General features: G+C 42.9%; 1 protein-coding gene across 1 annotated transcript; it reads right to left on the reverse strand.

Annotated features, from left to right (window-relative positions):
• Window positions 1-5,408: 5,408 nt before the first annotated feature.
• On the reverse strand, window positions 5,409-24,207 carry klf13 (Kruppel like factor 13). Its single transcript, XM_020079283.2, has 2 exons — window positions 23,146-24,207; window positions 5,409-12,142 (listed from the first exon to the last, which is right to left on the reverse strand). The coding sequence occupies exons 1-2, from the start codon at window positions 23,651-23,653 to the stop codon at window positions 11,820-11,822; spliced, it is 831 nt and encodes a 276-aa protein (XP_019934842.2). The 5' UTR covers window positions 23,654-24,207; the 3' UTR covers window positions 5,409-11,819.
• Between the last annotated feature and the right edge of the window lie 1,120 nt (window positions 24,208-25,327).

A 25,327-nucleotide genomic window follows, 5' to 3' on the forward strand; every position in this document is an offset into this window, starting at 1 on the left:
ATGGGAGAAGGTAATTAATCTTTGGTTGGCTTGTTGAATGAGACAGAACTCAATGAGGGGAGAAATCCCACCAAATCGGGTCTGAGGTTACACAGTTGAGATTCTTTGGGTTTAACTGCCAAGTGGGACAGCATTCCTGACCGAGAGCTGCAACTCTACCTCATTCCTCCATAGATGCTTGTTCACCGACAAGAGGATTGACGCCTAGTCGAGGAACCAGCCTTTGAAATGTCCTCTTCTTCCCTCTGTTGGTTAAATCTAGTGAGGGCGTGTCTCACATCGAGACAAATGGAATGAAGCTTAGCATAAACACGATTCAGAGAATATTCATAGAGAGGTTTAGTGTATGTATTTGTCACTGTAGATATGTAAGGATTAATTTACTCAAAGCTTCATTTAATCTTCTAACGTGGAGAAACGAACCGCTCATGAGAATAACTCAGTAAGAAAGGTTTCATCCCGGTGCATTAAAGCTGTTTCCAAAGGCTTCCAGTCCGATTATCATCCCTGGTTTTGTACAAGGAACCATAATTTTATAAATATGGAAGGTCTGTATGGTGAGAGCTGTGAGGGATGTTTCAGTGCACTTTTGTCATGGAAATCTACCTTCTAATTCCATAAATGTCTGTCTGTCTGTATGTGTAACGCATTTGGCATATGTATTGTTATACGCCCTGAGAAGAGCAGTGTCGAATTTTGTGCGATTTGAACACGCGGTATGTTGAATATTAACAAAAGTTGAATAAACAATCAACCAGTGCAACAGTCCGTGGGGGGTCAGTCATACGTCCTTTGATAAACTACAGCAGTGGTCGGCAACTGGGTCAAACCACAGTCAAAATCACAGCAAGATATTTTGATATTTTTATTCCACCATATTGGAATGACAGAGACATTATCCGGTGGCTGATCTCCGTCAAGGCTCTGACCATCATAGAATCACTTCCTCTTTAGCAATTTCTCAACAAAAATTTAATTAAAAGCTGCAGTGCCTTATATCAGGCTGAAATACAGAATTTTATTTTAAGTGCTGAACTTGAGTCTAAAGAATGTATCTATTGCTGATATGTCCTCTAAAATAACTTACCTGTGCAACCACACATGTGAACAGTAATAAAGCAAATTCAGTTTCATTTTATGAAAAAGATTGACTGATAACATTTTCATTGGAGATAAACAAGATAAGATGAACACAAAGTATTCTAACTTCACTCTGGACCTGTTTATAAAAAGTTGAACCTGTCAGCCACATCTCTCCCTTGTGCTTAGCACTAATTTGCATTATGGTGAACAGAGTAAACATTTTAGTTGCGCCACATGTTAGCATGCAGATGTTAATGGTATAGTTCACCCAAAAATGCAAATTCCCTCATCACCACTCTGCTGATGGAGGGGTGGTTGACGTGTTTGAGTCCACAAAACACTCTGTTTCAATTTGAATTTGAATGTCGGGGCTTACAGACACTTGGATGACACCACAGGAGCAGTATGTTTGAAGAAGTGGTCACCACTTACTTCAATTGTATTGGATTGGGATGCAACGCTATTTACCCCTGAAACTAAAAGTGTTTCTAGACTCAAACACTCACGGGCCCCTCCATCGGCATAGTGGTGAGTGAACTATCCCTTTAAGTACTTCCGTACAGAGCTGCTAGCTTGGCTGTGGACTCTAAGGACAAGTTAAACAATAAAGCAGTTGCATATTTTAAATGTGAGGAGAAACAATGGTTAGAACACAAATACACTGATTAGCTCTAAAAAGATCCTCATCTCAGATTTTCTTTGTCTTTTCCAATAAAAAGAAAATGAGTATGAGGTAAAGATTGAGTGTTTACTTTGTGTGTCCACTGTCTGTACAGCAGCTTCAGGCTGAGACGGTGAAGTGAGAGTGAGGGGCGGTTTTGCTCTGTGGGCAGAGGCCTGTTATGTGTGAGATGACTTGCATAGCTCTGACTGAGAGTAGGGTCTCGTGGGTTAGACTCTCCTCCCCAACTGTTGCCCCGCGCTTCAGGTCACGGTTCTGGCTGCTAATAATACGGAGTGACTTGTTAAGTTTTGAAGATGAATTACAACTCCACGTGACACCTCATATTAGTCACACAATGGAGCACGAGAGTCTTTTTCCTCACAGCAATATGGGCCGAGCTCATGTATCCTGCATCTTCTGAGAACTGAATGGGAGTACATTGTCTAATTTCTTGGATCCCCTTTTCTCAGAATTTCCTTTGAATTTGCATGAGGGGACCTCCCTTTGCTTCTCAAGGCAACAAAGAGCTCTATCAGGCGTACAGCGACCATTTGGCAGGCCTCATGCTCCAAAACAGGATGGCGGAGCCGTCGTGTTGTCAAATTCTCACTCAGTTTTCAAGTAATACTGGAATTATGCAGGATGCCGCGGTTCTTAACTGCCTTCCCTTTCAGATGCATCTCTCTCCTTCCTCAAGTAATTAGAAGACATTACAGACCTTGACATAACGGTTCATAAATATTGATTGTTATGGTGAGCAGTTGGCTCATTAAGACGAGGAAATTAAAATGTGGGACAATTATGCCTAACCATGGGTATGTAAATTGAATATTCACATCCTCCTTGCACTATTCTCAACAAGCTGTTCTCATCAACTCGACTGTAAGCAACTCTACCTGACAGTATTTACAGTGCTGTCGGGTTTTAAGCAGGATTGCTGTGTTTTGAAGTCTGTGCTGCAGCGAGTGGTAATGCCAACCCCCTCCCCACCTCCCAGAGCTAAGCCTTGTTCTCAGCCAGTGCCAGCCTCCAATATCTGAGCTCATCCCACCCGCTCTGCAGGATCTAGCGCCAGCCCTGCCATGCACTGCACTTGAGAGTGGGTGGCATCACATGGCCCTTCAGCCTGCCTTCTGGGGCTTGGCATGGATGGAGACGGACACACACACACATGCACGGGCCTCTGTGTGATTAGGACCACTGCTGCTGCCTCTGCTGAACACATCTCTCTCTTCTTTTTCTGTGGATTAACTCCACTGAATCTCAAAGTCAGTGATGCCCACACACCCCAGTGGAGCATAGACCCGTTTTCCAGCCTGCAGAGCCTCCCACGCTCTAGACTGTGAGCGTGTCGAGCTTGCGTGCACCAATCAGCATTGGGTAACACCTCCCACCGGCCCACCCCCCCTCTTTATCTTCCATCTCTCTCACACACCGTACTGTACTTTCTCTGAGACAATGCCTTCAAAATATCTGATGGTTGAGGTCCTCGATGCTTCCACGTAAATATCTGAGATTGCTCTGCGTGGTAAATTTCACCTGCAGATAAATAAATCAGTCAAAGTGAAACCACCTCCTCCACATCCTGTCTGCAGGGTGACACCAGCAGAGATGAGCTCTCTAGGTTTTGTACTTTGCTGTGCATCTGGAGCGATGCAACTCACATGAAAGAGAACATGTGACATCTTGAAAATACACACATGATTGAAAGACATGCAGCCCAGACAGAACAAGTATCTCACATGCAACCAGTACAAAGATCTCTCTTGTGGTATGACAAGGACAAGGTATGTGCTGGTGAAACTCGTGACCAGAGGCTCTGCAGGATTTGTATATTTAGCATCTCGGCTTTCCTTGACAACAGTTCCCTGCCACTGTTCAAAATGGGTTAAATAGACACACATTAAAACTAACTAGGCATGTTAGCACACAAATATAAAAACAAGCTCTGGGAACATGCTGGCTATGATGGCACATCAAATTGTGGCAATGCCAGGGGCGGCAGCTTGTGTGTCTATGCAGTGTGGTGTGCTGGTGGCCTCAACCTGCCAGGAGACAGGAGGTGTACAGATTGAGCAGGGAGAACACCACGCAGGCCTCCTCATCAAGAATTTTAAAGCTGTCGTTCTCTCTCTTCCTTCCTGTCTCACTTCACATTGCATGGTTCATTGTGAGCAGGATAGGCCACGCCTGTGGTCTCTGCTGGTGGTGGGGGGGACTATAAGCACATGTCGGCTGCTGAACATGCAGATGAAAAAGTGCAGTTTTCAGGGTGGAGGCTGTATTTGTGGTGAATCGTTCATTCTTCTGCTTGCAAAGGCAGTGAGTATGTACAGGAAACTTCACACAATTTATCTGTTGATTTGACCTGAAAACACAATAAGGAAGGAAGGAGTACCCAGCACTACAATGCCCCACCCATTGTTGATACCCCAGCAGTTACTGTAAATATTTGCATGGGGGAACAAGGTGCACTTCCTCTTTCAGGAATAATACTGAAGTGAAAGGCAGGCTTGTGAGAAAAGGCTCTCTAAATGAGAAATGTCACCATTTCTATATAGTTCTCTGGTGTAACTGTGAGAGCACACTGCAAGGTTTTAAATCATCAAGTTAAAGAAAGATATATGAAGCATCGCGTTAGTTCATGCAGGACATAGAGTCATGAACTCAGCTGTCATAAGCTGTCAGCTACTGGTTTATGGGTGCTCGTCAATCACCTACCGATCACAGCTCATTCTCTCAACTAAGCTGTCCCTTTAAAATATGACCTTCTCCTCAATGGGTAAACCATGACAAAGTGTTGACTGAATTAACTTAATAAAATATCTTCCTCCAAATGTCCCAGTTAAATTCATAAGTAATAAAACACCAATGCTCAGCTCAGTGCAGTCAGGGATATTGCTTGTAGCCCTTTACTTGACTTGACTGAGGGCAGGTAAGATTATGGGAATGCCATGCACACCTGCCTCCCCCCAGGATTTTTTTGAGCAGTCCACCATAAGGCAGACCAATAGTATTTTATTTGACACATCTCATGTTTTGAATTCTGAAAATGTACAGATGAAGAGGTACAGAATCCCTCTGTGCAACCGGTACAGACACTCATATGGAGGATATATAGTGAGTGCGTGATTTTGCAGTGGTGTCTGAATGTTTTAAGATTTTTATTCCCCGTGGTGCACAATGGAAGTTGAGAGGGCAGCAGGAACAGCCCGAAGAGTCAGACAAATGTAAATAGGAGCAGAGCATCACAGCACAAACTGAGACTAGCATGTCTATTCCTACATTTATAGATTGTCATGCAACATGTTTTTTTTACCTAAAGGTATTAATACAAAGTGAGAAATAAACATTTGAAATGAATTGTGGGATTTTCCACCGGCCGATTTTATTGTCGTTGTACGTCATAATCCAGTGACAATGATGTCATTACCAGCGCAGAGAAAATGGAATGTCTCTGTCCCTCTGTCTGAATGATCTTGGTCACAGCCATGACATCAAAACTCAAAGATGGAGAAAAAACAATCGGCCAATGACTCTCATCTTCTTGCGACTAGCCTATGTTTTAGCATTTCTCATTGTCCTGTCATGTGTTCGTTCCTGTTTATCGTGGCCACAGTAGTTGTCACATAAACCGAAAAGGAATAGACCACAAATCAAATTTTTGAGCTGCTTATTTTATGAATTTATTTCCAAATGTAAACTTCACTATTTCATGCATACAAGTTATGACAACATACATTATTCAACAATCTGTTATTTTTCATATTTGCATAGGACATGGTCACAATATATTGTCTAACATGTAAAAAATAATGCCATAAAAAGGTACAGCAGAGCAGCTAAGACCAGCACATTAGAAGTGTGTAGAATCCAAGGAACTGTACAACTGTAATACTTGAATGCATGATTTTGGTTTGCTGAGAGAAAAAACAAAAACAATCAAAATGACACCTGAAGGTTAGAGTGAGGTCATATGTGAATGTACTGGCCATAGCTGAGTCGAGAGTTATTTACAGATTAGATTTTGTTGGTGCTGAGAGGGAGAGCAGCACCATGGAGTCACTACAACAGGCAACTGATGGTGATGGGCAGAGGAGGAACACACAGAGGTATCAAGAGAGCAACAATACACAAAGGAGGTACGTTGAAGACAAACAGGTTCGGAACCAACAGGCCCTTTGTAACCAAAGGGAGGTCATTGACAGCACTGTGTGCTGCGTAACTTAAAACAAGACAAATCCTTTAGGGGCAAATCTATCCAACGTGTGAGTGAAAGACTCAAGATCAACCTGTTTTTCAAGAGCAATTTCTGCACAGTGTCAGCTGTGGCAGTTGAGCGAGAGCTCTCGGTCAGTGAAGGGTACCGACAGATATGCTCTGCTAATCTGCCACGCTGCACGTTTCTACTCACTCAGTCTCTTTAGTCACTAGTCTTTTACTCGTTCGGTATTCCTTTGCTCTTGTATTTAAATGGATTTTGTTCATTCAAGTTAAAAGAAAGTTGAGGTGCAGAAAAAGGTCCATATGAAGCACAACATCCATTGATCAACACTTACAGCATGTAAAGTTGAACCCAGGGGTCCATGTTGGGTTGGGTTCAAAGTTACTGCAACATTCATCTTTCCCTTCAAAGCCTTTGGTAACAGTTTTTAACTGTGGAGCCGCTGAGAGAACTCAGAGACTCCTTCGCACCGGTCAAGAACCACTTTATCCTTTCATGGCTGCCGATTAAACATGATTCCCACCTTAAAAGCCTCAGGCCTTTGCCATGAGGGACGACATGCTCTGTCTTTACATGCTCTGTCTGAACGTTTAAATATTGCATGTTATGTTTGTTTGAATTGGCTTAAGCCTGCACAAGGAGCCAGCAGATAGGAAAGGAGAGATTAAACCCGGGAAATGTTGACAATGAGAAAAGTACCTTGTGCACAACTCACAATGGGTAAAACCTCACAGTCAAGACGAACTTCTATTCAAAACCTACCAAGATGCATCAGGTAAGCAGCACATTTATAGCAAATGCAAAATTTTCAATCCTTTGGAATGGTTGGGCGTTCATTATCATTAAGATTGTTTATGTAAAAAAAAAATACCTGTAATAAGCCATTATACATTGCTTGAGTATTGTACAGCAAAAAAAAGGAAAAAAAAATTAAATAACAAGAACCAGGAAAAACAAATCTACACAGTCAAAAAATGTTTACATTAAGCGGAAAAAGAAATATTTAACTTAGAACAATTGCATATTAAATATGCAGAGTTGCTTCATTAAATCCTGTACATAAAGTAAAAAAACATGTCACACTTTATAAAACTGTACACCTTTGTTAAATGTCTGATAGTAGCTAGTTTTTAATTTTTTATCCTTAACATTTTTTATGATCGTTATGAAGTTACCATTATGGTTTTGGCACACAATTGCATCAATCATGCTTTTGTATTGTGATCAGTCAACAGGATTTCAGCTGAGATGGTCTCATCAGTGAATATATTCATGTCATTAATATCTACTTCTTAAATAACATTTAATGTTAGTTCTTTACATACTCGTCAACAATCAATTCTCTTTTAATGTATTTTATTCATACATTTAGAAGAAAACGACGCTGACAATTTGTAGAAACATTGCATTTCCACTTGGTCAACGTCTAAAGTTGTTTTTGACAGATGTTGAAATCTCTGATCTTACTGGGATTACAATTACAACCATAAAGATGGATTAAAACAAATGCTGAAATTGAGTTTTATACGAATTTACAGTTGATATCATCCCAAACACAGTAAATATTTAGACCGAGACAAGGATGTGGAGCTCAGTAGGGAAGGGATGGTTTAAATATTTTTGTAAAAAAAAAAATATAAAAAAACCCATGTTTTTTTATATTTTCCCAGAAAGATTACTTTTTGAATCTACATGTGCAGGACCCTGACAACGTGGGATGATAATATAAAATGTAGCCCAGTGTTTTTGTTGTTGTTTGTTTTTTGTTTACAAAAAAGTCTCTCTTTCCTTCCTTATTCAAGTAGGGACAAATAAAACCACCAGTTAATTGTGCTACTCATCAAGCAAATGTAAGCTACATGATGGATGCTTTGAAAAGATATGAAGGTATGACAAAAGTCAAATATTTCCAGAGGTATGATTTTTGAAAATTATACAAGCTTAAAACTTCTTACATGAGACAAAAATAATAACAATAATAATAATAATAATAATAAAAAAATGTGACTACATTGCTAACTCACAATGCTGTGGTCTCTCTATTCTTATGGAAAACTAGAAAAAGAAAATAAGTAATCAAGAAAAAAAGTCACTAAATGGGAAATCAACCTACATAGAGGTCAGGAAGTGTCCATCTCTCATCATGACCCCAATCACTCCCACAATGACCCTTTCAGTTTCCAACGTGGAGGAACTTTGGATAACAGGCTCACTGGAACAGCCTGCATCCTGACATCAACAGAGTATTAAGTGTATCTAGTTAAAGGGGTGAACCCCAGTTAAATAGGGTTTAAGTTGTGTTTCTGTATTCAAGAAAATATGGTGCCGTTACAGCCCGACAAAACAGTCAACTTTAATGCTGTGATAAAGTTAAAGGAATCTCTGAAATGACCTGAAGACAATGGAAAATCTAGAAAAAAAGAAATCATCAAAAACAGAACATATTATTGTATATACATTTCTCCAGAGGTTATGAATTATTTGACAACATATGCGAGTACAGTAAAAATGGACATGTACAAAACTGTGTTCAATGGCCTTTTGTGTTGTGTTATTCAAGTAGATTTGGTACAGTGAGAATAAAAGTAATGAGACACTTGGCCTGTGGAGGCCTGTATGTCACTGGTGCAGTATGGATGGATCTGTGGATGGATGGATGGATGTCTACACTGTCGCAGTCAGTTTATTTTCTGATGTTATGAGCTTTCGGTTGCCTACTGTACAGCACGTCCACCGGCGCTAATGGTCAAAGGTCTTTACAGGGGCATTTCATCATTGTTGCCCGGTGCTTACTGAGGCGTATAGAAGGACTGTTGAATGTTATGCAGACATAGGCAGGAGCTGGGCCCGTACAGAGGCGTTCCTGTGATTCCAGTGTTGGTCGGACACTGACCGGCAGTGAGCACTAAGAACCCAGGAACACTGCAAGAGGCTGGCAGAGACATTTCTGTGCAGCCATGGATGTTACAACAAAATCAACAAACTGTCCCATTTCTGCTCTGCGGATGTCGACCCTGAGGTAAATGTGCAGATTATGGATTAAGAAGTGATTCATGAAACCTGCTTAAGGGTGAGCCACTCAAGACGTTTTTTTTGTTTGTTTTTTTTTCGCAAGAGAAAGTTACACTACAAATCAAGTCAAAAATTGACTCTACAAAAAAAAAAAAGCCATGGATAGATACCACAAAAAGCTGCTCAACAGCAATTAGAAGAAATTGTTTCTGAAAATCCGAGGTCTTTTTGTTTTTTTCAGAAATGTTGAAAATAAAAACCCTCTCAGTGCGTCCCTCACTGGAAGCGACTGATTAGTGGCATTCAAAGTGTCATCTTGCAGCCTGGAACCTTATTAACATCTCACAGAGGGTTTTTTTTTCTAACATGTTGTGTTTTTGAGGAAACTACTGCATTCGGTCAAAATAAGGGATGGTTTTTCCTTCTGGAGGATGTGACCGAGCTGATTCTTTACGACTTTAAAGAGAGATGGCCGCTATGGCGAGTGAGGGACAAGGCCTGCCATTCATGAGCTTACACCTGCCACGCCGCCTCAAGTAAGACCCTCCACGCTTTCAGGGCGAAGTTGTTAACATGCACACAGTGGACCGCAGGGGTGAGGGTTGAAATGGTAAGATGAAGCGAGCGCACAGGATTCACGATGACTGGAGTCCGGACCAAACTACATGCATGAAACTATTTGCAGCCATAGTACTGAAGCATTAAAAGAAAATGTATGCATAACACAGACAGGCGGGGCTGCAGCCGTTTTGATAGTGGTGCCTGTTTGCATGGAAGGTTTACTGTGCCTTTTGCCCGACTTATTGAGGCATGTCCGTCTAGAAAACACAAGTCAGCTTTCTCACGGGGACATATGAGCTTCACAGGCAGGACAACGTGAGACTGGCAACGCTGCACTTTGCTGATATGTTCATTTCGGTTCAGATGTTTTTACAACAGTTTAAAATCCTCCTTGTTGCGAGAGAGAAGTTTGAAAGCAGCTGTTTGACGGCTCCGGTTTTACTGGTGGGAATTTGGTGCAACGTTTTCTTGGCATTGTAAAATCTGACAGGAGGACCAGAGGATTTCTACCTGTGCTTAGGATGGAGTTGGGTACATCCAACACACACTGCCGGCATTGTATAGGTAGCACCGTTGTTCATATTCTTCTCTTTCTACTCTTATCCTACAGGTTGGATCAACCCACTAATTACAGCCTTTCCGCTCACATCTCCTACAGTTGGAGGAGGAAGGGAGTCGCAGGAGGAGGAGGAGAAGATGGGGTTGTCTGCAACTGGGTGTCTCCTCCTCAGTGCTGCTCAGCTCACGATAAACCTCTCCTCTTTTATCAGGGCCTGCCCTCTCTTGTCTGCCTATTGCAGATAGCAGCTTTGTTCCGTCTGCGCCACCATGTAGCAGCCCAGCCTGGCTCGGCCCAACAGAAAAAGCCCAACCCCGCCCTACATTTGACCCCCTAGTTAGGCGCACTTATGCAATTTGGCAGTCTTTGAGTCTCTCCGCTCCCTGACAGGACAGGTAGAGCCGGATGAGTGAAGTAGGGACTCGCTGAAAAATAGCATGATCGCACTCCTCCTGCGGGCTGTGAATAGCTTCTTGTGGGATGCAGCTGTTTCCTTCAGGGAGGCCGCAAAAAAGTCAGAGCCAGGAGAAGGGAAGTGAGCAGGCTGTCTGGTTCTACCTGTGATACTGCCAACCACTAGCCCCGAGCCTCGATGAAGGGCGGCTCACAAGACAGAGTAGAAAGCTTTCTTTCACTCTTGTCTTTGGTACTTTTTCCTATGTGCTTGAGAGAGGGATAAATATTGTTTCAACCACAGTCCCTCTGTGTCCATTTTGTGTAAAATACTGGCAGATGATACAGCACTTTTACTTGAAAAAAACGTATGAACAGCTGCTTTGAAACTTAACTGTGTCTATTTAAAGGTTTCTTCAACTGAGTGCATTTATAAAAAACTGTTCACTCCGTATAATCTCAGTCCTCCCACGGTGCAGATTTACACAGTACACGCTGCACGCTAAAAACATGTTTAACCCAGTGTTACGGCAACTGACGGTGGACAGATTTGTTAACTGAGGTGACGGTATGGAGATATAGATTTCTTAATACACGGCATTAACATCACATATGAATCCCCAGAACACACGTGAGACCAGAGCATGAGCTTTGTGTACGATTGACCGTATGACCATAGGGATAGTTTCCTTGAATGTGAAAACCAACAAAAGAAAAAAAAACAACAAAAAAAACAGAGTGCAAATTGTGTTGAGTGTAAGGCTGCTATATATGTACTGTATGATTCTCTTTACTGTGTTCATTCTTTCAAGCTAACAAGGCCATCCCTGAGCAGGGCGTAAAATCCAACCCCTGTTGAATTTCAGAGTAAAGTGATGAGTATATTGTGCAGTCAATGTGAGTACTGTTCAGTACTGTGGTATTCCAGAAAAAGTAACTGTCTTCGATCCTGAGGTGTGTGTAAACCCCTTCTCCTCACCGGTTCAAAAAACAAAGAAAATCAAACATGATGAGACTTGTCAGGGCGTCTGTGTTTTGTTAAGCTGACTGCGACGTATATTGGACAACTAGCCATCATTAGAAGCTAAAAAAATACAGACATATGGTACAGAATGTAAATATTGCCATCTGGGAAAGGCATTACCTTCTTTTAGGATCACACAAGTAATTGCACTACAATAAGCAGTTATGTACAGTATGGTACACCACAGCAAGCGCAGGAATAGCAAATGGGGGGGTTGCTGACAACTGTGCAACACAAGTGTTATGATGAAAACACAGGCCTCGTAGGTTAGAGGCGGAAAGTGCGACTGGTTTTCAGTTTAAGGCGAGTTGGCTGGGCTGAGGGTGGGACTGAGGGTGGGGCTGGAGGCATCTGAGCGGCTGTAGTCGCTGAGGGAGCTGGGGCGCGTGGTGTTGCCGCCGCCGCCGCTGCTGCCATGAGGCCTCTTTAGCATGCCGGGTTGGAAATCTGAGTGGCGCCGGGCGTGCTTCATCAGGTGGTCGCTGCGCATGAAGCGCTTGTCACAGAGTGGGCATCCAAACTTCTTCTCCCCCGTGTGGGTGCGGTAATGACGGGCCAGCTCGTCGGAGCGAGCAAACTTCTTACTGCAGTCTGGCCAGGTACACGGGAAAGGTCGTTCTCCTGAAAAAAGCATAGAAGGAAGAGAAATGTTGTATAAATCACTAAAGAAGCACAAGACTACAGCAGCATGGCTATAACCACCAGTGTCATTAAATGTTTTTATCTCATGTACCAATAATGATGATAATAATAATTACCAATTTAGGGTAAAAATAGGAAGACATTTTATTTTAATAATTTGATGATCACACAGCAATGGAGAACAATGAAGATGAGAAAGCTTAAAAAACTACAAACTAACTAAATAAAACATTATAAAATGATTCAAATAGTAAGGTCAGAACTAGATTAAAGTAAATAAATACAAATAATTCGTACTACAGATCATATATACTTAATATTAAAGCCATTTTCCAACGCACAGCACACTCAAATATAAACATCCCTGTGTTTCAGGCCAAGATTAATTTTTTTCACTTTTTTAAAAACTTTTATTGGACAAATGGTGGGCAGTAATGGCAAGTATGGACATTTGTGTTATAATGCCAAAATGTGCTAAATCCACTGTGCATGCTTCAGATTTAGTACAAAGGGAATTCCTTATATGCACTAAGCCTTTTCAGAAGTCCTGAAAGTGTCAGTTAGTGTAACATGGAAAAATACAAAGTCACGCCTACTCATACATCTGCACTGTGATAACAACTCTGCTACCACAGTTAGTGACTCATTGTGAGGTGTTTACAGGTTAACAACCCATGAACACTGACATGAACAGCAAACACTCTTTTTCAGAGACGACAGGTCCGGCTCAACAAGACTGTGCTGTTTTCTGTACAGAGTCAACTCTGAGTCATCCAGGGATAATGATCTCAAGGTTACGGTTGTGCCTCATAGGTCAGTAAGGGGAGGGATGTCAAAAACCACAGAAGACGTCTTCAAAATATTTTTTAGAAAGTGAGACAAAAAGTCTGTGGTAACTCAGAGGACTTTGGGGGTAAATTATGTGGAAATCGTTCTGTAGGAGCAGACACAGTTTAATTATCTAAGCTCCAGATGCTAATCACACTCACAATGGTTGCCCTGCCCATTTTCCTACATACAACTATCTGTGACTCGGCACATGGGAAATTACACCCTTCCCCCCTCCATCAGGCAATAAAAGTGGGCTTTGACACAAATATACTCAAAGCCAGATGGCACTATATATCTTGTGGTTTCCTTCTATTCATATTTGGAAACAGAGAGTGTGGTTCCTAAATGCAGCGCTGTGCGTTCCCCGGCCATTATGTGTAATACTGTTTTCAGTTTAGTTACATTTCACTGAGTTTCTGCCTGACAATAGCTACATCCAGCATTCTAATTTCACCCGTGTGACTTTGCATGAACACAGCAAAGAACAGGACATATTCTTTTAATGTCATGGTTCTTTCAGGAGAATAAGAATAATCAATCATCATGTTTAAGTGTATATGCCAAGGATTTGAGGTACGAAAGGGAATAGATGATGGGATGCGTTAATGTTTATGGGTTGCATGACAAATAAGCACATAAGAGCAGGTCTGCCAAATGCTTTCTTTGTTCTGTGGTTTCCCGGAGGGCCACAATGGAAACAGTGCTGTTCAGCATCAAACACTCATATGCTACCTGATGCCAGTGAGTCTCAAAAACAAGAACTTGGTTCACTATAGTCTCGATCCCTCCCCCCATACTGCATGGTTACAAAGCATGCAGGCAGACAGAGCAGGTCTAGACAACCCAGTCTGTGTTCCTGCCTCTGACTCCTCACCTCAGCTCCAGACAAACTCAGTCTGCCCTGCCCACTACGGTTCCTGAGGGCTCAGCGTATGTACTCTGTAACTGACATATAGACATTTGCATATGCTCATTGCATACCACCTTTTTTCTTGCAAAATCTCTTTATTGTTCTCACTCTCCTGCAAGAGTTAACACAAAATTCAACATAAATTGAACACACTCATTGGAACCCTAAACATGCCTTTTTTTCCCCTTAAGATACATTAATTATTTCCTGGGAAATCAGTAAAAATGTCAACAACAAAAAAAGCCTGATCTCGCAATGATAAAAACATTCCTATATCTGCCCCATTAATCAAATCTGCACCAAAGTTTAATGGCCTCTACCCTGGCTCATACTTTCCATACCGTCCACTAAATTTTGTGCTAATCTTCCCGTCTGTGTTTAAGATACAAACCAATCAACAAGAAAGGACAGGGGTGAAGACATAACCTCCTAATCTGTCCTGCATGAATCTGGCGTTACCACTTCTCAAAGATTCAGGATCATCTGATTTCAGACCTTAGAAGCAAGAAGAGCGGCCCATGCTGCCACATGGCCCCGCAATATGAGTTATTGGCTAAAAAAGAAGAGCTGCGCTCCACAGGCAGCTTAAGGCTCAATAACCAGTGTAACGGATCCAACCACATTAATATTTAACCAGACACCAGAGAGCCGGGCTGAAATATCCAGTCTAACTGCTCTGATACAGTAATGCAGTCATAGTGGAAGCATCAGGTATCCAACAGCAACTCATGGAGACGCATCAAATTATGTGGAGCGGCGTGACTTCTTAGAAAATACAGAATGAACTCTACAATGACCATTTTTGTCTGATGCTAAACTGCTTTTGGCATTTGAGTTGACAATATGAATATGCATTAAAATCCTGCTGCCCTAATGTTAGCCTTGGAAAATTCTCTTGCGTGAAGAAAAAAACATGCAATGCCCCAATTGGTTGTTGCCCTCGATTCATACTATGAGGAGGGATAAGGATTGGGAGGTTTAGGGAACAAAGACTTTGAACCTGAGTGGAAATGGTGATAGGGGCTACTACCCTGTTGTAGTAGGAGGATGTCACTCTACAAGATATTTCAATTGACTGCAGCTATCACTCAGCATCTCTGTTGAAACACTAATGTGGCTAGCTACTCCCCTTACCCTGCTGTTCTTCCCAACTAGTCCCAGCGTTGTCACAGCAGGGCACTGTGGCCGCCATGACGCCAGGCCCCACTGAGGCCAGGCACCCATTTCTGGCAGAGCGCCATTTCCAGGGTGGGGTTTGTCTTTCTCAGAATGTGTCGGTTGCAGAGGGGAGTGAAGGGGGGTTGTACAGGGCGTAATGAGGGAAGCTTTTCCCTAACGAACAAAGTGACCCAGTTACCCGTAAAGTGAGTTACATCATGCATGCAAACTGTACCACTGCAAGGCATTAGTGTCCCCCCTCTAAGGCGATGCAATTATGTCACAGGTACTCTTGTTATATAACTGTTCTCTCGTAGGCCACTGGGTCAGTAAATAAACCGCTCATCTCTTGCTTGTCTCCCTTCATCCCCGTCTCATTCATATCTAAGAAGTTCGGCTCCTCGGTTTCTGCAGAAATGGCCAAGAGAAACGGAATCTGTCTCCCCGTGTAAGGGATGCGGTCTGTGAAGACGAGATCAAATCTCTTTTTGACGTGAGCAGCTGCAGTGGCACAGAAACTCAACTCAGTCACCTGCTCCAACAGCGGCTACCAGCATTTCAAACCGAAGGAGATAACATTCCTGGTGTGTCCTCAGGCATGGGCCAAACTCCCACAGCTAAAACCTCCACGTGAGCGTGCCATGAGAGAGCTCGAGTAAATAGCTCTTCAGGGTGAGAGAGGGGAACAAACTCCAGCTCCTGTGGATACATGTGAGATCACTTTGAAGTTAACTTTGTTCTGGCTGTAAGAACTAGAGCAGGAAATATCTTTTACAGAGCTCATGACAAAAACAAGGTGCACACACACACGACCTGCACAGACTTTTACAAGCCTAGACAAAGGGAAAGTAAGACTGGAGTCAGACAGTAGATCACAGCTCATTAGATTTGGAGCTACCTCATCTCACTGCTGGCTTAGCGCCACAGCCAGCTTGGCAACATGAAATGAGAGGGACACCACTAACTCCAGTGGCAGGGCTCCGCAGAATCCTGTAATTTGGATGCATGTTTACAACATGCTATGACCTGTAACCAACCAGGAGCCAGCCATTCTGCAAGGAGACAAGCATTCATGTGATTTTGGGTAATACTAAAATGACTGGCGAGCCCCTCATCAGCATAAACCACTGAAGCAGACGGGGTAACCCAATTGTGCCCGGCCTCTCCCTCCACACCCACCCTCACATGCCAAGATGTTGTAAACACAAACATGTGTCTGCAGAACAATAAATATACATTAAGGTTTTTGCAGTGCCTAATTTCTTTGTTCATGCAGCGGAACATACACAGGCTTCACTTCACAAAAATAACAACAAAGGATTACAACGTTCTGCGGTCTGAGAGAAGAAAAAACTTGATTTGAAACACATCTCAGATCAGAACAACTGTTCACGTGGCTGTTTGTCTATGAAAAATTAACTCAGTGGGAGAGGAATCAAATTTCCAAGAAAATCTGCCACTGCAAACATGTTTTGCTCTTTTCAGAGTTTGTTGCAAAAAATTAAGAATAAGACCTCCCTGCAGGAACTGAGCACCCTTGGGTGGGTCAGGTGCTCGTGATGAGGACCGGCTCCAACGCGGAAGAAAGCTCCAACAACAACGAGCATTTGATCTCTTATCATCTTTTGTCTTTATTGAGGGGGACAGTGCTCGCCGTTGAATAGCCCGGTTCCCCTCATGGGCCTATAGCTGACAGGTTGTGAACAATAGCGGCAGCCTCGCTCCCAGCAGGAGACGCACTCCTGTAATGCATTTCAATCAGACAGACTGTGTGTACTAACCGTAACTCACTCGCCTTGGTCTGCACTGCACAGGGCTTATTGACATTCACCCGGAGACATGCAGCGGGGGTCGAGTGTGACAGTCTGATTCCGGCACACTCTCAGCCATACATTAGTTCATTCCCTCAACTCTTTGAGAGAATGGCCCGGGATAACTTGCATTGACTAGCTCATCATATTTGCTTCAATTAGTTAGAGTGGGCACTCTCTTTCAGCCTTGAGTGAATAGTAAAACAACCTGCAGCCTTGATGTGTTGCAGGCAGTCGCCTCCTTTTTTAAACTCTGGTTAACTAAGGACATGCAGGCAGCTGCAGCTACTGTATTAATGTGTGTCTGCAGTTGGTCTACATAAGCAGGTGGGAGCAGGGATGCCCCATCACCCACTCTCATGGGACAATGCAGGCTCATTCAATTGATGGAGCCTGACATTATAGCTCATATGAGATAGACATCCTCACGGCCCGGTGCCAAACAAAGAGCCATAGCCTTGCTAGATCCTGGGAGGCCTCATCACACACGCAATAAGAGCAGATACATGCTGGGGATAGTGCCAGCTGTCCCAGTGTTATACCTGATACTCTGACGGTGAGTGGGAGAGAAATATTTTCATGTTTCATGAGGGAGATGATTATGCCCTCCTTCCCCCAAGACTGAACAAAATACTCCTCGTTCTGTGCAGAGGGCCTCACCCCAGTGTACCGTGGTCTGCCACAGTCTGATTTATCACGCAGAGAAAGGGGACACACCTTACATGCTGTAGGGAACATAAACGGCTCAGCTGGAGAAAACACTCCCTCTGAAATTAGCTCCACAGCAAATTTCAGGCATTTCTCTTTAATTCGTACTGTGCTGAACAGAACAGGGTGGACCGGGTCCGACTCTCAGATAGGACCTTTCGAGTGCCGAGCTGACAGGGGTGATCTCTGCTGCAGAGGTCACAGCCCTTCAACGTTAATCAGATTAGCTGCAGATGCATGCAGCTGAATATATGACCTACATCAATGGTATTGACAGTGACTATCCTGGTATCTAACCCCACCCCCACCCCACCACACTGTATATTCTCTGTCTCTATACTGCAGAACCCTCCATCGTCTGCGTGATGTGGCTGGCAGTTTTTGAACAGCAGAGGTGAAAAATGCACAGTGTTCCACAGGTCTGTATCCCTCTCTTCCTGCCGCTGGTAATCAACACCACACCACAAGCCGTGGCCGGGTCTTGGCCTGGGAACACAACACGCTTCAGCACCTATTTTGCTGTGCAGGCTGGAGAAGCGTGGGAGGGGCTGGTGGGGGAACAGACAGAGTAGCTTTTATAGTAGTACTCCAGAGCTAACTAAAGAATACATGAGCCCCATGGGCCATTGAAGCAGCAAAGCCAGGGAACTGCCTGACAGGGGCCTTTCAGTATTATGAGTGTTCGACATGCATGCTAAATCACGGCTAAATCAGGTTTATATCCTGACATTAGCAAAGAACTGTCCTACAGTCATCTTTATATGTCCATATGTAGGATAGCATATGGGCAGCACGTGCACAAAAACACATCCCGCCGTGGTGGGGTCTTTCATAGACCAGAGGATTAGCACAGACAAGATGGTGGATCCACTGGTTGTATATGCATCCCAAGGATCAAGTAGATTTAACTAATACCTTGTTTCCATTGGACATACTGTACTGGTACATATGGGCCAACCACATTTCATCCAGTCTTATCTTACAGTGAGACAAAATGTATTCTTCTGTAAATGTATAACAGCCATGCTGCAGACTCAGTGGGGCTTTGAGCGGAACTGACACCAGCTAACATGCTCATGATGAGCATATGTGCCATGTGAAGCATATTGATTTAGTGCTTGAGCATGCTAACATTCACTAATTCCCCTAAACCCAGTGTGCAGCTAAAGTTAAAAGGGATGTGATTAACTCTGCAGGTATTTGGTCATAAATGAGACGCTGCACATAAACCTGCAAATGTCAACCTGCTGGTGGAACAAGAGAAAATTCAAATGATAATCAGAGAGTCATTAGGATTCATGGTCGAATACAAAACCTAACTGCAATGCATTTCATAGTTGTTAAGATATTTCAGTCTGGACCTAAGTAGTGCACGACACACTGCCAGCATGGCTTAAAACCGACATTTAACTTGTAGCATCACCAGAATGGAGGTCAATGGAAAGTGTTGGGCATCTCCTGACTAAGGAGTCATCGTTATTTTGTTTCATGTCAGGAGAAATATTACTCAAGTGGGTGGGATGGTGGAAATCCTGCCATGTGGCAGGTAAAGAGACTAACCTCTTGTGCCCCAGTAGTTTTTTTTTTTGTGTGCATATTTCTTCACCAAGGTCAGGCTCAGGAAAGAGCAGGAAAACCCCATCTCCACCCTGCTACCTCATCACTGCAACCAGCCACACAGGAACACTGCACTCTGTGTAGCCCTGCAGTCAAATATAAAACCACTGGCAGAGATGCAGTTTATATAAAATCAGAGACTCCTGCTTCTCTTTTTCCATACCGAATTTGGGATAATTTCACGTTTTAAAAGAGTGTCATTAACCGCAGTTATTTGACCGAAAATAGAAAGCATGCATGAATAACTGGAGCTACATGATGGTGGAACTGTGCTGCCAGGTGGTGCCACTTAGTTTTTAGGACAGACAGTAAAAGGCTTTACAGCAATCTCTTGGTATTAGAGGTACCCCCAGCACAACACAAAAGATGTCTAGACAAAACGTCAAACCAACTGTAAAATATGTCATTAGGCTCTTTGTCTTTGAGAAATATTGACCCTGTTCCTCCCGGTGATTCAAATAGTTTTCGAATAGATTTTATACACTGACAAGATGGCCTTTTGTGAGGCCCAGCTGTGGGGGGCAAAGAGGAGCCGGGCTGTTCTTTCTGAAGAAGACATGACTTGTAATGAGCTTGTCAGGGGCCATCTCTCCTTTGGACGTGGCCGTCTGCATGACATGACTAAAGCAGGGTAATGAGCCTTCACAGAAAATACTGTGTACCCCATGACCGCAAGACACCTCTTGGGAAAGTGGGACCTCATTGTTAAGAGTCTGTTCCACAGTTGAAGAGAGAGAAAGAGACGGAAAGGATTGAATAAAAAGAAACCAACTGGTGCCGAGAAACTCCCTGAGAAAGAATCAGAGGCAGTTTTTACCTTTATAGCCTTCATTTGCTCCATTTGACTTTACAAATGTGTTTATCTGTGCATCAGCATTACACAACTGCAATTTCCATACTGCAGGATAAGTGTATGTGCTGGATGGAAAAAGGTCCCACCTCCCACACCAGACAAAAGCTGTCTGGTTACCATAGACCCCTAAACTGCTGTGGATTCCTCGACATCAAACACGATGCAGCATAATGAGTGATTTAAATTCAGCCTGAACACCATGTCTGCTACATCTTAGTGTCCGTTTTACTCTGTGCTGAAGGAAATGTGGTTGAAAAGAAACCTAAAAATAGACATTTAAACGGGAGCATTTTAACCCCTTTAAAGAGATAAATTTACCAGTTTCTGGAGAAAATCCACAGGTTTATCTGGGGACGTATTTTGAGGGTTGTGAATGATCCTGAATACAAGAGTTTTCCAAAAGTTTCCAAAATGAATGGATTGGCATCAAAAATCCTGAAACCCCGAAAACTGTATTTAATTATACACAAACCCTGAAACTATATTTATAGCAGTGGTTATTTGTCACTTAGATTTGCAATGCCAATGCTTCAGTAGTTGGAAAGAAACTATGAAATTCATTGCAATATACAATATACTGATACTGATTGACAACAGTATATAACCAGCAAGTTTAGATTCTTGACAATAATAGTAACGAGTAAACAGCTAATATTGTCCTAAAAGAATGTCTTAACATAAAGTAAAATATGATTTGCATGGATTCAAATGATGATGAAGTTCATTTTGAGTTTGAAATGAGATTAAATATTGTATGTACTGTACAAAATGTGTGCATAAGAAATCAAATGCAGCTCAGGCTTTAGCTCCTCCAGATTCTGAGGAATCACACACACAAGGATTTCAAAAGATGGGATGATGAGGCTTTGGGCGTTAGAGAAGTCAAGTAAGGACGCCTTGTTCCCAGCTCTTTGTTTAGTGTCTATAACAGTGCTTCCCCCCTCAATTAGATAGTGGTGTTTGGCTGGGGATGGGATCCATTCTCTCTTGACTCTGTTAGTAGGGGCTGAGGGGAAGTGCACCGCCAGAGTCTGGCTCTGTGAAAGCACTGCAAGGTTGGCTGAGGCAGCCTGGCTGAACCTAGATGACCCACATTCTGAGGCTATCCAATCAAATAAGCAGCAAGTCGTTATTATGGGAATTTATGGGGCACAAACCAATCGTGAAGCAAGACGCAGGGCATATCCACACAGAGAGGCAGGCGAAAGGAAACACTTAGCAGGCTAAGAGACAACGGATTGGGCAAATTCAGAGCAATAAAACTGCACTTAAAACACATGGCTAGGGCTGAAGGGAAGCACACTGCACTGGAGGATGGCACACTGAGAGAGGCGCTGCTGCAAGTCTGGCTCAGATGAACTGAGATGACTCACATTTTGTGACTATCCAATCAAATAAGAAGAAACAGGACGCAAGCCAATCACAAAAAACCAGACACAGAAGTGTGTCCTGGAAGAAAAGAAAGGCTTAATAAGCAAAGAAACAGGGGCAGCAACGATGGGCAGTTATAGAACTGCACTAAGACAAACTATTATTAGTATCATGTACTCCCACTTTATGTATAGTGAGAGTATATATACTAATATAGTGTATATAGTATATAGTGTATAGACATAAGTCAAATCAGCTTCATTCTCTAAGACTGAAATCTTAAACTGGTAATACACCAGAGCTGTCAGCACCAGGCTGCAGCTGATAAAAACACAAACATACACATATATACATATATATAAATGACACGCCTGCAGCAGCGTGGGCTGGCAGTTATATAGTTTCCCTTTATTTCCATGGCATATGGCATCCATATGAATCTAAAGGATAGTAAATCTGGAGATATATACAGATGCAAACCAGTCACAAACCAGGAAAGGGGAGTGTACCCTTATAATAAGACAGGCATAAGCAATAAGCAAAGTCAAAATTCACCTTTGTATATAGACTCACAGACTAGAGTTGTGCAAAGAAAGGGGTCATAGTCGAGAAGGTGTTTTTTTTCTATTATAATATGATCTCATAAAGACTCAAATGTATGTCAAGTTCAAATAAGGTTTTCGTGTGATCAGTATGTGTGTGTGTGTGGGAAGAAGCAGGGGAGGGAAGGGAGTGAGAGCTGCAGTCATGTAACAGGGAGGCAGAGGCTCCTCAGTCGAGGCTCAGCTAGCTGAGTCTGTTGCTGGCCAGATCAGCTGGCAGTCTGTCTGCTTGGGGGTGTGGCACATCACAACAAAGGGCTCTGGGCAGGCAGAGGACTGCACGGTGCTTATCAAACCCCCCAATTTGAGTCGATCCACATCTCCTTTTTCCCTCCAACCTCTCCCTCTGTAGCTCTCTATCCTGCGGAATGCAAAGCGCATATGTGGAGGTGTGGTCCTTCAGGAAGGTCAAAGCTAACCGAGTCTTCACTGCTGATCTGGAACGCATTTTATAGCCTCTCTCCCTATCTCTCTCTTTTCTCTCTGCAGTGTGACGCACTGGATTGATCTTGAAAACTTTTTTTTTTTTGCATGCACACTTGTTTATTTATTCTGCGATGTGCATAATGCGTGTTTGTGAATGTTATTTATTTTGTCGTGATGTCATTAAACTAACCAAAGTTTACTTTGTGCAAGAATATACGTGAATATATGAGATCGTGTAAGAAAAATTTGATGTTTGTGCATTTTTGCTTTGTATTTTCGGTTTTTACGCACCGTCCAATGAGGGTGTTGTGTGGGGGGAGTAAAGCCGTGACAAGGCTCAGAGACTTGAGTGGGAGTGGCACTGTTTTCGACTCCCTCCCTCCCCGAAATCATAATGACATTTGCCAAAGTTCACACAACTTAAAGGCATAATGCAAATGATTAAACTATGAGCCAAATCTGACTGTCTATTTCCATTCCAGGGTGGATCCGTGCGTATTTACGCATGTGACACAGCAGTCACCACCCTCCTCTGCACACATATCTTTCTGGGTGTATAAGAGAAATCCCTTTCTTAATCAAAATCAGTATTTTAGTAGTTTCAATCATATCATCCCCTCTCGTGTATATTGAAGGGGGAACCACAATAAGTATAATGTTCACAGCAAGAAACATTCGCATCCGGTGAGACTGACCTGTGTGTGTCCTTAGATGAGCTTTGAGGTGGGATGATTTGCCATAAACTTTTTCACAACCTGAATAGTGGCATTTGTGCTTTTTCTGGGGGGACTCCTGCTCTGCTCGACCTCTCGATCTCTTGCCTCTTTGTTTGAGCGAAGGATCGGAGATGGTGGTAGGTGTGGCAGAGTTTCCATCATCACCACCACCATCACCATCATCATCTAGGAGCTTCGGCATGCTCTCATCCTTTATTTTTGCCTGCTCGGCAACATTGCCGGGAGTCTGCTGCTGGTTAAAATCCGCCAGGATCCGCGCCACCACGAACAGAGAGGAGTTGTCTCTCACCAGGGGCTCCTTCATCTCCTCCCCGCTCCTGGATGAGGAGGACGGGATCTCTGGTTTCATCTCCCTATTCCCTTTAGGAGCGTGAACGATTGCACGGCTGGACATGGAAACAAGGCACTCTGCAGCAAAGTGATCCATTTTGTCTTTGAAACAGCCCCCTCTGCTTCTGAATGACATTCAAAATAACAGTAACAACAACAAGAATATAAAAAGAAAATGATGGCGCGATGGGGAAAGTACTTGCTCCGTGTTTCCCTTTGTGTGGTGGAAAAGAGGAGGTGGTTCTCATCCGAGGAGAAGTGACTTTAGGATCTCACCCCGGCTTTCCAGTATCATCAACATCCTGTGAGAGAGACGCCTCGGACAAAAATGCAGACAAGCCCCCTCAGATGGAGAAAACAAGAAGAGAGCCAGAGTCTTTGTTTAGTGCAACGACGCTGGAAACAGGAACTCTACAAACTTGGATGTGTTAACTCCCATCGCGGCTTCAAACACTCCGGCATAGTGAGTGAGTGTGTGTGTATGTGTGTGTGTGTGTGTGTGTGTCTCCTGAGCGCCTGCTCCTGCTGGTTGTATCCGCGCTGGGGGCGTGTCGACCGGCAGCGCTTCGGCAGCATCGTCAGAGTGGCCGCTCATTCATTGGGCACCGCGTGTCCTCAGATGCACCGAGCAGGACGAGTTTGCTTGAAAGTTTCCCCACAGGTTGCTCACGGGCGAGACGGTTACATGCACTGCAGAGACATTTCAGGAACAAAATGTGCAACACGATGACAGTATTTTTGTTCTGTCTCCCACCACTGGGCGGGATGGATTGTTCTGCAGCATCCTTTTCTGCATGCATGCACAACTGACACATTTGCAAAAACATGCAGTGGATGCAGGGGTCATTTTAATAGAATTCTACCGATTTATCAATGAGACAATAGTGAAATGTGTCGAATAAAATGCAAAATTATGTCTTCAAACAATTTTATAAAAAATATTATAAAAAGGCACAGATACAGCAAATCTTAACATTGGAAGAAAAAAATAAACACAATTACTCAGGAGAGCACATACCTCCACTAATGCTCAACAGCCCCGAATGGAACCACATTTAAATTCACCAAATACAGGCTGTTGTTTTTGGGGATCTGCACTAGGCTGCACTTGCTCATCAATATCTTAAAAAATCTACAAAGATGTTTTAAAACCCCATGTTAATGCAGACGTCCTTTACATATCATTCACATGAATTGATTGGGAAATAGTGAAATATGTCAAGTACAATACCAAAATCATTTCTCCAAATTGTCTTATCTCACCATTGTTACAACAATATGAAGCTAATGAAAGCATCAAATACTTAGACTGGAATAAAAAGAAAATAGACCACAACAAGAAGGACACTCTAAAGCACATACTTGCTGGTGAGGTGCTGACGCTAATACAGATTTAGAAAACTATAAGTTACCAGTATAGATCTATCAGCCAATTTAGATATAAACAATGTGTCATTGACAAAGAAATGTAATTGAGGCTTAATATTCTACAGCTTCACCATAAACTTTAAAGAAAACACCATTAGACTCCACCAAGGCCCAACAGTCGCCTTCACATTTACATTCCAGATTTGTGCCTGAATCTGCACCAACTTACACAAACTCATAAATATCAGTCCCCTAAACATGCCTGTCTTTTTTCATCAGGACCCATGAATTATTCTCTTAAATTTTAACATTTAAATTCACTAGACCCAGATCCTTATTTGGATCTGCACCAAAGTGAACACACTCATACATATCAGTCCAATAAATATGTCTGTTTTTTTCATCAAATCCATTAATAGTTCTCTGAGAAATCAGTGAAAAT

The sequence above is a fragment of the Paralichthys olivaceus genome, chromosome 7 (genome assembly GCF_024713975.1).
Source record: "Paralichthys olivaceus isolate ysfri-2021 chromosome 7, ASM2471397v2, whole genome shotgun sequence".
NCBI classification, from domain to species: Eukaryota; Metazoa; Chordata; class Actinopteri; order Pleuronectiformes; family Paralichthyidae; genus Paralichthys; species Paralichthys olivaceus.